At 38.7% G+C, this 18,297-nt stretch overlaps 1 protein-coding gene across 1 annotated transcript in view; it reads right to left on the reverse strand.

Annotated features, from left to right (window-relative positions):
* LOC105462810 (protein eva-1 homolog C-like) overlaps positions 1-15,446 on the reverse strand; it is a 131,268-nt gene extending 115,822 nt beyond the window's left edge. The window contains exon 1 of the mRNA XM_011709660.1: positions 14,475-15,446. Coding sequence (XP_011707962.1) covers positions 14,475-14,574 — 100 coding nt within the window. The 5' untranslated portion in view covers positions 14,575-15,446. The remainder of the gene's footprint in view (positions 1-14,474) is intronic.
* Positions 15,447-18,297: the final 2,851 nt, after the last annotated feature.

The following is an 18,297-nucleotide window of genomic DNA, read 5'->3' on the forward strand; positions in this document are numbered from 1 at the left end:
CGTCCCCTCCTCTTATCGTTCCCCCGTCGTTTCTCGCTTCCTCGCCTCGAGATGACTTACGACGAGCGGCGCGCTTTAAGTTCTCCATTCACTCGTACGTGTGTGTTTGTACTGTATGTGCAATATATGTGTATGTGCGCGCGCGTCACGCGGGATTATAGTAAACCGCGGAATTGTAACGACTCGAGGCGAGAAAGAAATATATATCCGAAAAAGGATTCGGCGAAGGAGAGAGCGCGTCCCTCCCGTGTGCAGGCGCTTCAAGTCAAACTCGAGCAATGTTTGCAGACGAGACGTTTCCCCCGGGTTCATCCCCCTCCTCCTCATCACGACGGCGAAATTAGATCGTTTGTATCGTTTGCGACGGTACCAAATCCCGCCGCGTGCCATTCTACGGACGACAATGGATTCTCGTGGATTCTCGCGGCGAGAGTGGGTGCCGGGAAGATGATCGGATTATAGCGGAAACTCCAGGAACGAGGAACACGTACGTATAACGCCCGCGCCGCCGCGCCGCGCCGCGCCGGTCCTCGGAATTTGTTTAACAACGAGCAAGACGATATAACTATTACTTTTGGAACGAAGCAGTCTTAGCGTGATTGTAACTTTCGCGCTAACTTTGTCCTTCTCATTTGTTTTGTGCTCGCATAAACTGTATTAGGTATTCTCAAAGTTTTCTGCATCATCCTTACCCTGAGTACTTGCAAATCCCTCGCGTTTTCCTCCAACGGGTATTCCTTCCCATTTAATAAGATGTAGATGCACATATTTTACGGAAACGGAGAAATCTAGCGGTAATACTTTATTGCACGTAGTCGAGAAGATTTCGCTTTTCCACTTTATTTTTTATCGCAAAAGGGATAGCAGCATATGTATTATGTACAACATGCCATACATGTCAAAAATCAAAGAAATAAAGGATGGTACAAAAATCGTGATATATATATATATATATATATATATATATATATATATAGGTATATACATATATGTAAAATTAAGAATTTCATAAATCAGTATTTTTCTTAAAAACTAAGTAAGTTTTTCCTGATAATTAAAAAAGCGGTATATCTTCCTGATAAATTTTCTTTCATCCTAGCGCCTATTTAAGAAGTTTTAGAGACTTTATCCAAAGCACATCAAAGAGTAAGCCCTTAATGAATTTCGCGATTGAAATATTATCAGGATTTATAAGAACTGTTTAAAGTTTATACAAGAGAGATTAGTTGGAATTAGCAGCTATTACGAAAGGATCATTAAGATATCGTCAAGGCATAGATATCACCAAGAATGTTGCTAATTAAGAGTATTAAATACTATTGAATTATTAATAATATACAGTATCTAATTATTTAAAAAATAGCATATTAATTATTCAGTCTATTCCCGAATAAAGCAGCGTAGACAAATAGCTTAGATACATTTTTTAGAAAAATCGATTTGTTATCGATATATTCAGAAGCAGAATGCTACGAGTTTCAGAAAGGCCTCTTACATTTAACTCAGAACAGTGTTGAAATTTCCAAAAAACAAATACTCGATCGCTCAATCGTCCGGCGGGCAATGCGGGTACGATCGTTTGTATGCAAAGCGTCCCAACGAGATAACGACGAATGTCTCGCAAATTGCAGGCTGAACGTTTACGAAGCCTCGAGGGTGGCGAGTGTCAGGGCATCAGAGATACTCGGTAACTTTACGGTACTCCAGAAACCGGATCGATGCCTATGATTACGTCGACGCTTCGTGTTTCACCTCGTGAACGTATGGTCGAAACACATCCGGCTCTTTATCGCGTTTATGGCTTCATATCGTGCGGGCAATTACGAACCGGTATTCAGCTGACCAATGGACTTGACGCGAGCCGACTCTTCTATGAACATCATAAAGAGAGTCACGTATCTAATCTAATACATTTAGCGCTATAATACGCTATTTTTTTCGCTCTGTCTAAAAAGATGTCTAATTAAGAAGATACTCATTTAATTTCAAAGAAATTGATAATTGTCGTCATTCGTGACTTATTATAAAATAAAATTGTAACAGAAAGATTATTTTTGAAATATTTCATTAAAAGATTACACACACAAATTTGGTAGTTCAGTATTTATAAACAGAAATTAATATTATTTTTGTCGAATTGAAATAAAGTTGTTAATTTGCTTTCAAATTTACACAAAAGTGTCGGAAAGTCAGGCAGTTATCAAGAATATACATATTTTATTAAAGTTAACGATCTTGTACAAATTAATAACTTTCCCAGCAACATAAAGACAGATGGTACCAAGCCGACATCGTTCTACGTGCGGGACAGATTCGATGCTAATCGAGATTTTAATTCCAAACTGGGACGTCTCGTAGATCGTAGATCTCGCCTCGTTTATCGCACCAAAATGTCAGGAAGATTCTGGCGGGTCATGAACCGCTGCCAAGAAAGCGGGACGAGAGACATTCAGGGCCCACTTATCTTTCACGCCAGGATTTATGAAATACTTCCGCCCGCCCCCTCCGCGAGTACTGGGATAAGAGCTTGAAAGGACGTGCCTGCCTGACCCGTAGACACGCAGGATAATGCGAGGATTAAGAAGCGTCGCCGTCGAGAGATGGAGTTTGCTACTTCTGGATTAAGTATGGACGCGATATTAAAGCGCTTCTCGAATCCGATTTGCGAGCAAAAACGTTCTTCCAATGTGTTTCAAAGGCTCGAGGTATATATTCTCCGCGGATACACCACGAAAATCCACATAGATATAATTTATACCGTAATGCGATCTGAGATCAAATGTAAAGGGAGTTACTCAAAAGCAATTCAAAATTCAGGAAAAGAATGCCCGTAGAAATCGCGGGATAAAAGATCGAGTTCATTTATTTTCTAAAAGCTTTCATCTTTACGTGAGGAAGTAATTTGTAAAAATATATATAAATATGCAAGTATTTTCGCCATCATACACGTTCATATCGAGTAAAACCGTCTGTACTACCGTATTTTTACGCGGATCATCATGTGTACACACGTATATCTAGCATAATCCAGCATGATACTCAAATGAGACGATCTTACGCGATTTCACAATATGGGATTAAGAATTCCGAGTGCGGAGCTCATTATTCACGGATTACGAATAAGCTAGAGCCACTAGCGAGTTACTCTCGTAGAAATCCTTATCCCGTGGATAACTGCTGGAACGCTATTTCGTGATCTCAGGCCTCATCGTTCTAGAAATACCCTATTCCGCGTTTAAAGAAAGACAGGAAACTCTTCCAAGGTTAAAACACGGAATGTCTAAGAGGGAATTAAGATGAATGTTTAAGGAATTGATACCATTTTTGTAAATCTTCATCCTCCATTTGCACAAATGGATATCAAAAATGTTAAGTATATCACAAAGGATATTAAAAATAGATATAAACTAATATTTCTGCTTTTTTTATAAATAATGTCTAGAGTTCTTAATAAATTCGTCATTGGTTGTTTATTATTAGGATTGTTTTTCATTATACCAGTTATTTATTCCAAAATAAAAATTATAAGAAAAAAGGATTATAAATTTTCTGTTATAAATTATAGAAATAATTACTATTTGAGAAAAAATGTAAAATAGCCTAAAAAAGATTTTATATTTCCGACGTTGTTTTCAAGACTGCGCACAGGTCTTATTTCCCACCACAAATGAAAGCTAAATTGTAATCAAGTATCTTGAATCGAAAGGGCATCCAGATGGCAAATTTTAGTCGAGTACAATCTCCGTTGGGAAAAAGGTTGATTTATAACGCAAGCACGCTTTTTCCACCCGCATTCAGACCAATTTCCCTTTACATGTGAAGTGACTCACACATTTCGAGCTTTCTATCACGTAACAATATTTGATAAAACGGCACGGTTTAATCAGTCAGGAAAGTTTCCAATTACAATCCGATAGAGAAATATAAAAAAGAGATAATACTATTCGATCTGATGTTATTACCGTAAAAATAGGTAACATGTTATTCCCATCTTTTAATTTCAAATAATTTCGTAATGGTCATGAACATTTCAGTATTTTTAAAACTAAAATAAGAGAGATTGCTTTTTGCCAAATTATATCACACTTTTAAAAATATCAACGCGATTTGTAGACTGATGCACAATTTATAAACGTTTAAGAAATAAGAGAGAAATCTCTACAAACAACAATCTCGTAAAAAAACAATTATACAAAGATAAGAGTGAAATCTATCGAAAGATAACAACAGAAAGAAGTTTTAATATGTTCTCTCTAGTCAAGAATTTCCACTAATTCAAAATTTAGAAATATATCTAGAAATACTAAAAACTAGCGAACTATCTTCTGCTCAGTGACTTTTCACATTTTCGTTTGCCCTTACATGGCACGTAGCCAAGGCGGGAATCTATCATCTCAAATACTATTTCAACGAACAATAAAATAAAATTGCAGAAAAAATTCCAGACAAATCGTAAACTGATAATTACACTTCTAATTTAATTCATCCATAATAATTTTATTTAAATAAAATGATTTCTTTTCTATTGAACAAATTTATTTATTTCTGTCAATTTTTTTTAGTCGATTCTGTAAATGCTATAGAATTTTATATCGTAGCAACGTAATACATTTTCATGTATTTTTTTACATTTTCTAAAATTATAAACATCTACATTATAAAAGAGATATTAAATAATGCCTAACGAGGGAAAAAACATTCATGATATTTCTACTGATGCTTTTAATCTAAATAATTTATGTCATGTTTACAAAGAATATATCGGTAGGTATCATTTATTCATAATTATTATAATTCCTGAATGCCTCGTGTCGCGCTTACAAACATTTGCATAATTAGTAGTGATTATGTATCATTATAGCAAATGAAAAAAACATGTACACAGCATATATAATATATATCATGTATTATTAAATTACTTCGAAATTAAAACACTTAAATGTTATATTATATCAAAAAGCATTTCTCCTGTTTTTAATTGCAAATATGCAAAGTATTAAAACATTTACGCATATTTTATTAAAGATGGTATTAAAACACATTAGTTATCTTTTATAATAATTTCATTTTCCTTATTAAAATATAAAATCTATTGAGGAGTGCCGTATAATTATCTTAAGAATAATATCGATTGGAAAATAACGTTCTTATTACAAGAATGAGATATTATTTATGGATAAGAATAGAAGTATAAAAATTAGAACACACAAGCCATCATATACAATGTTGTATATTCTTTTATCTTGTGAAGCGTGAAATCGAAGTATTGGCAAATGAGCCGAATGCAATCGTATATCTAACAGCAATATCATATTTTTGCTTCAAAAATTTTATTCAATAAAAAATAGCAAAAAAAAATAAACTAATTAATCACACTAACCACTGAATCTGCAGAGGTTTCACTATTTTTTCCTATTCCATTTTATTTATAAATAATTTAATCAGTATCAATTTCAATATGGTTATTGATTTTTATTATCCGTATTCTTTTACATTCTCGCGTATGTGCAAAAATGATACAACTCAATAAAAATTATTCATAATTTCATTAAAAAAATAAACAAAATATATTTCTTAACAATATATAAATATTTAAAAAAAATTAACGGTTTGAGTGTTTTTCCGGCAAAATGTCTCCAACGTGTAAATCATCTTGCGATTTATTCACAAAATTGCAAGATTTATTCACTAAATTTGTACGAAACGAAACCACATGTGAATTCTCGAAACTTATTCAATTTTGAGAAAGACGAGTTACCGATAAGACAAAAAAAATAAAAATTAATAGTACAAAGATTAACTAATATGTAAAACAGAAATTTTAAATTCCTTAAATTCACGCGACATGCACTAGTATAAATCTGCGAACTATAGGTATACGAACATTTTTTCATGCAGTTATTAAAATGTACTCGTTGGCGCGAACTGAAATACCGAGACAATATACATTTTCTCATGAGAAAGTATAATATGATAGTCCAATCTCCTAGTTTCTTAATCTCATTTTCATCGGACTTGCAAGTACTCTTCAAAGAAAGTCCGTGCCTCTACTACCTTCTCATTCAGATTCATGCAATGTACGTTGTCATTGAATCTACATGTATGACGTCATTGAACGTACCTGATGCTGCGAAATAAAATGCGCGCGTTATTCTTTGCCAAGAACGTCGAGAAGGCAAAGGTAGAGCAGCTGTAATTTTATTTCAAGCGTCTCTCGATTGAAAATCTAGAACATGCTTGATCGTAGAACTGTACAGAAAATTTCAGCAAAATTTGTGTCACCTATTACGTCATTCGCGAAAACAATCATTAGATCTTACAATTCTTAGTAAAATTTAATTTTGCTTTAATTTCTTGAACTCAACACATGTATGCTGGACTGTAAAAAATTAAATAATTCTCTAAAAATTAGTCTCATAAATATTTTCGGTTTATATATATTTTTCGTATCCACGCCATGCAATAAGAACTTATCTCTGTTTCTTCTCACGCGCTATAATCTTGCAAGATGGTTCTTTATAATGCTTTTTACCCTGACTTTCCTTTCATGGCAGTGTCATCATGTGGACCATTCGCGGCGAAGTCGTCGCAACGTTAGCTATTAAAGACATTCAGAAACAACGATATTAGCCCTTGGGGACTTATCCTTGGCGATATCTGAAGTTTCTACGGGATTGCTACAGGTGACAGATGGTATATACATGTTCCAGCGCGTGTATATACGTGTAAATGTGGAAAATATGAAACTGTTAACACACGAAAATTTCATATAAAGATAATAGCTTTCTATAAGAGTATTGGGAATTGAATCGATCAAGAGAAATGGCTTTAATTTTGCAATAAAAACTCATCGAAAATATAAAACAGATACCTGACCCGACAAACAGAAAATTTTTTATCAACATGTCTCCTGCATATTGTAAATTGTAAATAAATAACAAGTAGGTGAAAAATTGAAAGCAATTTACAAAAAATAGATTAATTTCGCCCAGTTATAATAGATATGCTTTTTCGGATTTTTTTCGCAATTGCAGTTATTGCTGTCCATGCTAAATGATTGTGTCAATTTTATTTGTATCGGCAATAGCGAAACATAAATTGTTACGTTCGTAAAATTGCGTGCAACATTTAGTTGCTACTGTATGGTACGCGGCGAGAAAAACTGCCATGGAATTTTGCACGAGACTCTCCCTCTCTCTCCCTCTCTCTCTCTTTCTCTCTTTACGTGCACCAAACTACTTATTCTCCGCAGACCCTCCCTGAACATAATTAGACCACTAGTATCTCTAATTAAGCAGTTGCGGCGTAGGATATTTTTTTTTTGTAAGTAGCTACGTAATGACGCCACGGAACATCCTCATCGCCGCTTTCGCGATGAGGCAAAGAGTGGAGCGCGCGCGCACACGAGACGAAAGAGGAAAATTCGAGAGTTCCGTATAGCTGGAAACTGAAATGGAAACTAATATACGACAGATGCAGCCGTGATTCAACGCTGCACCGGCAGCAACGTTGCGCCATCCTGCTCCTCCCGGTTTTCGGAAAGTTGCTGCCCCGATTCCCGCCCGCATGCTGCACCTAATTCTTTGTACAAACTCTTCCCTGATGCTTCCGATGAAAATGACGATATCTAACTACCTCATAACAATCTGATGTCAAACAAGTATTTAAATTGAACACTATATCGCATTAATTTAAATAAGATGTAATATGTAGAAATTGAACTCATTCTTTAAATTTTATCGCATTATTAATATACGTTATCAAATTATTACAATGAGAAATGTGAAAATCTTGCGTTAAAACACAATATATAGAATACTATATTTCATAATATTATAGCGTAAAAATTCCAATATAACACATATAACATATTGACGGATAGCGAAAGCCGATAAAAGCCAATCCGTTAGGACCGTATGTAGCAAAAATCCATGTTACGCGCGATATATGCTTTTTATTCTGTAAACTGCAATTTTTCGTAACTGCTGATGCTGGCTACTTTTGACCATTATAGGGTGAATCTGATTAAACAGATACAATGCGGCAATAAATAAATAGCAAGCGGAGTAAATGTGTGGTATGCCTACGTGAAAAGCTTGTCGAGATCTATAGTGGCAATAAATTCGCATATAGTTTACAGTAAAATGGACACGAAATGGCGATACGCGGTTATCTAGTGCGCTTCGATTTATAAAACAGTTGGTGTTGGTTAATTTGTCCTGTGCGAAAGGATATTCCAGCAGCTTCAGATTTCAATTCCTACCATTGCCGTGAAACAAATGTGCATTATGTGCGATAATGCGGCTTTTAAAACTGTATCACGTGGATTTAATACAATGAGCTCCAGAGCCGGGTTACAATCGCATTATTGGAAATTACAAAATAACGCAGTGAAATATACGCAAACAACAGAAAATATGTACACATAAAATAGTTCGTGGTAATGCATGTTGCAGCTGTCTCATTTCAAAAACAATAAAATTTACCATTATATTTTTGCTTTTACGCAAACGATTGCAGATGTTAACGGTATCCATGTTAAAATAAAACAGTGCAGCATTACACTGAATTTCTTCAACCGAAAATAGTAAACAGTTTTCAGGTAAAACACCGGGAACCACCGGTAATCTTTTTAGCTATCTCTAAGTTGGAAGTCCTAATTGAGGAATTCGCTGCAGCGTCACTGAGCTGAGCTATTTAACAAAAGTTACGGAATTCGGATCCCTAGAAGCCGCATGTCCGTGTCAACTTCTTCAATTAACAGCGATCTAAGTTGTAAGCCGAGGATTAAGTTAAAATGCATAGATTAATCTTCATCATAATATCACCTATACTCGCACAAAATTGAATCTAATTACAAATTGATCTAATTGTAAGTCTATATAGATAAAATTTAATTCTTATTTGCTTTTTTATTTCCTCCTACAACGTGCCAGAACTATTAAATGAATTTTTATCACTATATAAATTTAATTACAAATAGGAAATACATATTATGAAATAGATATTAATAAAAGTGCCTCGGGAATGTTTCGCAGAAATCATGATTTTCCAATAATTGCGTAACAGCGAGACGAAATTTACAGAATTTATTCGTCAAATTCTGTTGACGAGCGTATCACGCGTACTTATGCATGCATTGTTAATAAATTATCAAGTATGCCGCATGCATATACGATAGCCATTAAGCAGATGGCGACGATTGCAAATTAGCGGCTATAATAATTATCTCGCAGGCACACCCGATGCACGCTCCATTCGCAAAGTTATCCGCGTGTTACGTATACGCCACCTCATCAATCGTAAGGGATAAACGCGACGAGAAACGCCGCGTTTAAATCGGATCGTCGCGGCTCGAATAATTTCACATTAATTACATGCGTCGCGCGATTATACCTATCTATTGTAGATGTAACTGCATGCCGCTAAATACGTAAACAAATATCGTTTATATGTGGTTAGTTTGGCGTAAATTCCGATCGACCGAAATTACGCTAATTTGCCTGTGTGACATACAAGAGTGACAGACCGATCCGACAAGATCTCGCATGCCCGGAAAAGCTCGCAACTCACCCAGCCAATAAGCTAAATGCCAGCAAGGCGAGGGGGTAAATCCGCCACGTTTTTGTACAACAAGGCGGATTTCGAGCATCTCAAAATCACGAATCTAGTTACCGCGACTTCGTCGTAATACACTCGTTGCGTCGGCCTGAACTTTGACCTCTTACATCCTTATGTTTAAAACATGAGGCTTATCTCGTTCGCCAAGATCACAATTTCAAAGCAACCAACTTTTGGCTCTACCTATTTGTTCCCAAGAATTCTGATAGAAAAAAAGAAGAATTTCATAAAAAATCTCAGAACCAACGGCGCATACAACTGATCATAACATACATAAACCAGTATCAAAAAGAACGGCAAAAATGTTGTATATGTGGCTACATATATAAATTGAGTGCACTCTTATCTAAAAGAGAAACGATCAAGTCGAACGATACATATGTCGGTACTTCACGAAGCTCGTTTCAAAAGTAACGCGCGTCGTTACCCGCGAGAGAAGCTCGCCTCTAAATAAAAGTACGGATACCATCTCGCCAGCGATCACACGCGTCGAAATCGGAAACTGTCGATATTACGAAAACAGCCGCGGCATTACAACGAAGCAGAAGCGAGACGGCATGCGTGCAATGCCGGAAATTTACACGGGGCCAGATATGTAGATTGGGCACGCTTTCAACTCTTCGGAAAAGAAAGACGAGCCAGCCGAACAATAGGTAAATGCACTTCCGCGAAGTGTAGACCGCTACTAAACCGTAGCTGAGCAGCCACCTACTCTACGCGACTTTGCTGAATCGGGAGTCGAGAAATAGGCGTTCTGTTGCGGCGACCGTAAGGCGGCCGGGGTGGAAACGGAAATGGGAAAGCTTGAAAACGAAGTGCTCTCCCGTCGAAACTTTTATCCCAAAAAGAATGTACGAGATTGAATGTGAGAGGATAAGAGAGAGAAAGAGAGAGAATGTGTGTCGATAGGGAATCGTAACATGACGAACACGAGATCGATGTTTATCGCATCAATCATGAAATCACCCTGCGTTATATGGACAAAACATTATAACGCAAGTCAAACAAAAAAATCACGATACGTGAATAAAAAAATTTTACGAAATACGTGAATAATAATTTTAAAAACTGTTGCCTTAACAGAAATCATTTTGAATTCTCCGAACAATACGACTTTGAATAATTTATAAAATAACGTAAAACGTTACAGAAAACGTTAAAAATTGTAAATCTATTTTAAAAAGGCGGCAACTGTTAAGAGTTAAAGAGAACGTTAGAAGAGAACGATCAGAATGTCGATAACGAGGAAAATGGAAGCCAAAACAGAAAAGCCTTTAATCGTATTCGACTCCCAAAGCTGCTCTACGAAACGGTTAATTATGCATGCGGAAGATCCATTGTTTTACTTCGTATATAAGCACTACAATTCTACATAAATTAATCGGTTGCAAGCGATTTCAGAACAATTTGCTGCCACATTGTTTAAATAACAAGAAAATTATTTGCATCCCGAATATTATTTATAAATATAATATCAATTATCTGCAATGCAATGTTTGTGTACCACAATGCAGGGTGCTATACGGTGACTGCGACTGCGCATCGTAACACATCGTAGCAACGTCGAAGCGAGATGAAAAAAGAGCGCAGAAATTTTGCAAACTGCATGCGCGCCGCTTTCAATACGAAGTCCACAAGCCGTTCGACCCGTATTTTATCGCAGCAACGCGACGGTTGCGAATATAAAATATCTTGCATTAATTTTCGAATATTCGAATCTATTTCGCGAGAGAGTGAAAATTACGACTTGTCCGTTTCTTTTTTTTTTTCGCTGGCAGCGCTGAATTATGGCCACGGAAGAATTGTTCCCGGCGAAATGCAGATAGGTGGGCATTCCCCTTGCAGTTCGTGACCTCATTTCGCACAGATTTTGTACAATTTATAGTGAAAGACGGCAAAGATATCCGAGTAAGATAATCAAGATTATATAAGACATTTCCCGTGCGCAAATCTCTTGCGCCAGTTACACGACGAACCGTTTCCTGCAAATCCATCCTCAATCCAGCGCAATGACATTCTTCGATACGATACACGGTTAATCGAAATCAAGATCGAAGTAATCCTTAAGAGACGACCCATGTACAGTGAAGAAAAAAAATCATATTGTATTAACAGCATTAGCCGATATCTAATTAAATAATCTTGTTAATTCAATGACGGCATTAATGAAATAAATACGCCTTGCTATTGATTCAACAAAATTGTATTTGTTTCATTAATACTGTTATTGAATAAACAAGATTATTTTCAATTGATTGGTGTTGTTAGCTAATGCTATTATTAAACATTTATATATATTTATTTTTCGTGTTCCATTTTAAAACGTCTACTATCTACTCGGACAACTTTTTCTACGGATCGTGTAAGTCATGTTCTTTAAAGCCAAATGTTCTCGCGTTACATGGCAAAGTTCTACTTCCTAGCGGTCCCTCCTAGCTTTTTTGCAACTCACGTGGATCTGCAAAACTTCAACCGTACGTAAGCCCGCGGGCGTCCATCGTTTTCGCACGATTTATAGAGATGGCCGGCGACTTTTCAAACTGTACCAAGGCTACCGGAACGCAACGGAGGCGGATCGTCGCCGTCGATCGCCGATTTCCGAGCGTCGCTGCAAATCGCGCCAATTATAATAAGAATTTACGAGCGCGAGACTAAACGACCGCGCGCGCGCGCGGACTATCGACAAAGTGCCATCGCCGGGACGTCCCGATCTCCTTCCCTTCCTCGAAAACATCCGACAGATTTACGAGGGTAATTACGCGCTTTCTTCCCGCGGCTATTCGACACTCCGCGCGCAAATGCACTGTCCCGACCCTCCTCCCACCCCCTCATTCGTCTTATTCTTTTTCCTCCCCTTCTTTTCGCACACGTTAGCACCTACATGACGAACGTCTGAGCAACTTTACGATCGCGCCCCGCCGGATCTATCGACGTTATCTAATATCTGGACATACCTATATATGCTGTACAACCACCGAGCACTCCCAGAGCATCAGTTACGATCGAAACGCGACCCAGGTGCATTAGCAAAACGCGAAAGATCATAATGGAGAGGTGAACCGCGGACCAAAAATGTGTATACTAGCTTGAATAGCATCCGAGTGTAGGATAATAATCGCAATGAAAACATATTACAGAGATGCATTGTTAAATATAACCAAGTAATTTCTTATATAAAATTTTCAAGTTATCTTTCTGCAACATATTTACGCGCAAAATATGTTACAAGTAATTTTCTCCCTTCAGAAAATTCAAATTAGATTAATCGACTTTTAATTATTATCTACTGCAGAATTATGTTAATCTAAGTAACGTTAGAGCCATTAACGTTCTAAAATTTCTGCTAATAATTTTAATCCGTAACTCTCGACCCGTAATATCTCGACTTTGTATACTAAAATTCCACGGTAGATTTAGTATTCAATGCTAGCATTCCAACGGAAAATTCGACCAGCCCCGTGGGATTTAATTCACGTTTGGAAAATCGTTTTAAAATTTTCGAAGATGTAACACACGTTTGCGGAAATCGAACCTCGTTCCTTTCGCCGTCCCATTAATTATTAACGAGTGCGCTAATTCCCCAACAAATCGGCAGTCGCGATATACCGTGCCGTCGTAAATTATCACAGCGGTAGCCGGATATAACCGGACGGTTCTTACAAATCCCACGATATATTCGTTCAATCGCAAACCAGAGAGCGCACGCGCACGCGAGGGGGAGGGGGAGTGGGCATAAAACGCGTCCTGACAACTGTTATCTATATGTAAACGATTTTACGTGCTCTAGATTAATTATACGAGCGGCTTGGGTTGCAACTAATTCACGCGTCACAATGATCCCTGATTTATGGCGCATCGGCCCCGGAATTTGTCCCATGAATCAAAACGATCGTAGACACCGAATACCGAGCCGTTGCCACGAGACGGGATATCGACTTTAACATGGTTAAGTTTAATTATGCCAATTATTGCAGGACTACGCGCAGCGCCTTAGGCATCACGAAAGAGGCGGGTAAACGCGAGCGACATGCAACATCTCCCGGGCGGCAATTCCCTCAATTTTGCTCTCTAATCTCTTAATTATATGCACATGGAGTTGCTACTCCGTATGGCATTTACCTCCATCCGAAATAGGCAACGACATAATCCAATACGGTCAATTTTAACTTTTCAATCTTCAACGAGATAATATTCAACATTATAAATTTACGCTACATTTCTCCGTGCGTCATTTATCGTTGTCTGAATTGAAAAGCAAACTGTCAAGTAGAAAACTCAATACAACCTCTCTAAAGTGATCTTTATTAACGCAAAATTATATTATTTTATTTCAGAATATGTATTTCATTCAGATATTAGAAATCATTATTGCACTCAGAAAATATCGTATGTTTTTGCACTCAAGATTGTGTATGAATACCTACTTCTCAGAATCTTTTAAAAAGTGTGTCAATCATTTAATAATTATCGCTTAATAATTTGTAAACAAAACAAAAAAAATTGAGATTCATACTACTTTTTACTTATTCTAACAAATTAAAAAAAATATACGCCAATTATATGTATAACATACAATGTAGCAATAAATATTTTTATCGGTTAAATATATATGTTTCATGTAAAAATTAATAGAAAATCGAACCAATTAAAATTCCGAAAGCGAGGAATTTACACAAATGTGTATGTTTCGCGTGCATTTATTCAACAATTACAAATTAAAATTACACAAAATATTCGTAGTTGTGGTCACAAGTCAAACATTTCGCGTACTATTCATGGCATTGAAAAACTGAAATCTATCGAAATTACAATTTTACGATCTCCAATTCGCAAAATCGGGAAAAGTGACTCACCCAAATGATCGGAGCCCGCCACCCGATGAGCCCGGAGAAGCAGCAACCACACCGCCAGCACGATCATGACTTTCCCGACTGCGGCACTGGCTGACATCATCGCGTCGTTCCAATCAGTCAGTCTTCTTTACATCGACGCCACACTGTTGTACGCCACCAGCGGACATGTCACATCATCCGCACTTTTGGTAATCGACACCGCGCGATATCCGCGATATATATATCTCCGCGAGCGTATAATCTTCAACGACGAGGAATCACCGTCACTCGCCGCGAAGTCGTCGAACTCGGATCGATCATTTCCGGCCGGTCCACACCGATCAAGCTTGGCGGCTCGCACGACGACACGGCCATAGCCTCCCCCCCCCTGCCCCCCTGAAAAGTTCGCGACGTTCGATCTATGCTCGATTTACCTCACTCACGGCACCGTGCACCGTGTCTACACGGGCGATCCCGCTCGAATCCTGATCGAATCTCGCCTGCTGCCCACACACACGCACACACATACACACGCGCACACGTTAAACCGCGCGACGCAACGTCTCACTTCGATCCGCCTCGCGGGACGCAGTTCGCGCGTAGCTGGTGTCATCCATGCTCCGAAATGATTGAAACCACTATGCGGACACACGACGCGAAATAATTATTGAATCCACTACGACTATCCCGCGGGACGTGTGATATTGTGCTCCGACGTACCGGCGCGGCGTCGAACCGAACGCCTCGGCGGCGTCCCGGTGTTTCGGGAAGCGTCGCTCGCGTTTGCACTCGTTCACGACACGGGGCTAATTTTCACGCCGTTACTGCCGTTACCGTTCGCGAGAGGTCGCGGCCGCCGAATCTCCCGTGTCTCGGAATAACAAGAGACTTCACCCTCTGGTGGAAGGATCGTCGCGAGACACTCCCGCGGGAATACCAGAGAGGCCCCGGAGTGACACGGTCACGCGCGGGAGCGCTTAACGGGCAGGCATACACATGATCCGGTGATCGGCGCGCGACTGAGCCGGGCGGGCGGTCGGGACTTTTGAAAGTGGGGTAGCGCGCCGAGCGCGTCGCGCTACGTCACGCGGCCGGCTCGCGCGCCCGCGCGTAACGAACCTCGTCCCCCCTCCCCCGCCCCACCCCCGCCCCTAAGTACTCGGCGCCCACTCCCCACTCCCCGCGGGCCATGCGCCGAGCGCTCCAAGTCCGTCGTACATGCCGAATTTTCGACACGCCTGAGACGATTGTGCGCGACCTGCGTGACCGTGCGACCTCGCGCGCGACGTCGTAGTATAAACAACCGGTTAAAAAACACAAACACGCGGCCGAGTATACGCAGCCGAGTTCGGTGAATCGGGCATCGGAATTTACTCTCGACCGGTGGAATTGCCACTTTTGAAATACGTGAAACGTGTGGCGCTGTAAATCGCGATGCCGTACCGAATGACATGCGGCCGGAGTCAATAGTATATTTTATTCAACGTTCGCGAAAGCCAGACCCCAAAACCGTGCTTGCCAACGAAACAAAACAAAACAAAAAAAAACGCAAAATCGTGTACCTAGTGTAATCGCATACCTAGTGTAATCGCATACCTAGTACGAGATCGTCGCGGACACGCGAACGAACCTCGACTTTATCGAACACGATTGAACTTATTTGTCGGCTAATCTTTCTAATGGTTTCGCTCTACAGTTCGCGACTTCGAAACTTTACGCTCGATTATCTCGATCAAAACCAAAAGCACAGCGGGATACGCAACGCGATCGATACGTAAAATAATCAACAACACGGAGAATGTGAAATGACGGGGCAAATTACCTCGAACAAAGCGCATATACGCCCACGTAATTCCCGATACGCAACAGCGGTTTGTTATGATATTGGCTTCGGTCGTATGTGACGCGCGGCGGGCGCTTTCTATTGACTTCGCTTTTGCTCTGATTTGACTAGGTGCGGTTATCTTGCACCAATGGCTGCAGCAATCGGCAGGAGGAGGAAGCAGCGGCTTTGCAACTGTTGCAAGACTTTTTTTAATACGATTGACTCTCGCGGTCCGCGGTTCCTCGCTAAATCTAATAATAAATGTATAAACCAATCATGTCAAAGAATATCCTGCAACAGTTGCCGCAAAGCTGCTTTTTCCGCTGAGCACAGCCAATTTCACGGCGCCTAATTTCACCGCACGTTTCGCGTTCTCAAGTCGGAGTACGTCTCGGCTTCCCACGGCTTCTCTCGTTGCGTTTATGCGTCTGTCGGGGGACGGAGGGGGGGTGGAGGGGTGTGAGTTTCGCCCGTGCTTTGGGAGTGCTGAGTCAAGCGACTCGTCCTTTCGGATTAAGCCGGAATATACACCGGATACGCGACGGCAATTAGACGTACGTCTTCCGCGACCGAATTGCGATCTCGCGTCGTGTGACGCTGCGCGCGAGGGGGCGCGAATGGTTGTGTAACGCGTAACTCGACTCTTTCCGCGAAGGGCACGCGACGCGTATACAAATGTAAACAATGGGGCAAAACGCACCACGCCCTGTGATCGCCGTGCCGTCACGTTGTTTATACGCGTTTCAAATATGTACTTTTGCGCGATTGTCGGGAGTTATACGTCGTACGGCGCAACGAACCATTACCGTGCCGCGTTAATTAAAACCACCGAGTGGCGATTAGCCGCGTGTTCGATCGATCCGCATCCACGCGAGTGAGTGTCTGGAACGGTTAGGAGCGAGGCAATGTCGACGCGTCACATCGCTTGGTAAGTAAATCCATTTAATGTATTCCTTAATTTTGTCAACGATAACTTGATTATCATCATGCAGCGATCACCTTTGACACACGGTATATCGTGCAGAGATACAATAGATTTAAATGTTTATATACTTATTAATGTATAGTGAATAGGAAGAGAGAGAGAAAGAGAAAAAAAGAGATACAGTAGAAAAATAATATGAATATATAATATTTCTTCGAGAATACAGATATGATAAATAATATTAGTTTTTAGTTATTTTATTTATTATACATATATGTATGTATATATTTTATTTCTTATGAACTATATCAAAGAATTGTTATAATTTGGATTCATAATTTTCAATATTATTTATTTAAATGTTATTCTCTACAAGTTTTTATTTGAAAAAGCGTTTTATTTAAAGTTAATAATATTCGAAAATTTAGAAAGAAGTAAAAAAAAATATATCAGTGATAAAATTTGAACTTTTACGATTTTGACTGCGAGATCGACATTTGAAACAAGTGTGTTCTATACAGAGATAAATCACTTAACACACGTAACAAGATAATCTGATACACCTTTCTAATGTTCATTAATTGAAAACCAATATTTTTTAAATCCCGTACAGTTTAAAATTACATAAATGGAATATTTTATAATTTTAATAGAAATAATTGGAATATATACAATGATACATACTATATAATTCAGCACATAATATGCACAATGTATTATATGAATTAGGAACAACATAATGTATTATAATATCATATAATTATGTACATACATAATATATTATAATGTTTTATATTGAATAATAGTCCAAATTTAAATACAATATTGTTAAATTGAAATCTGAGATGAATACAACATTGTGCTTATTAAAACAAATAGATATATCAAAATTATTGAGTGATATTTTATTCATAAATGCTTTAATCAATTTGAAATAATCTTTTGTTTAGCAAAAAAAACTTCGTCAACTTTTCCGCATCCGATACTTTCGGTGAGCAAACTCTAAATTAAAACTCCGTTAAAGTTTATTTAAAATTAACCAACTATTGATCTGCATCTCTGAAACTTATATAATTCGTAAGAATATCTCCATG

This window comes from Wasmannia auropunctata, unplaced genomic scaffold (genome assembly GCF_000956235.1).
Source record: "Wasmannia auropunctata unplaced genomic scaffold, wasmannia.A_1.0 LD336095.1, whole genome shotgun sequence".
In the NCBI taxonomy this organism is placed as follows: Eukaryota; Metazoa; Arthropoda; class Insecta; order Hymenoptera; family Formicidae; genus Wasmannia; species Wasmannia auropunctata.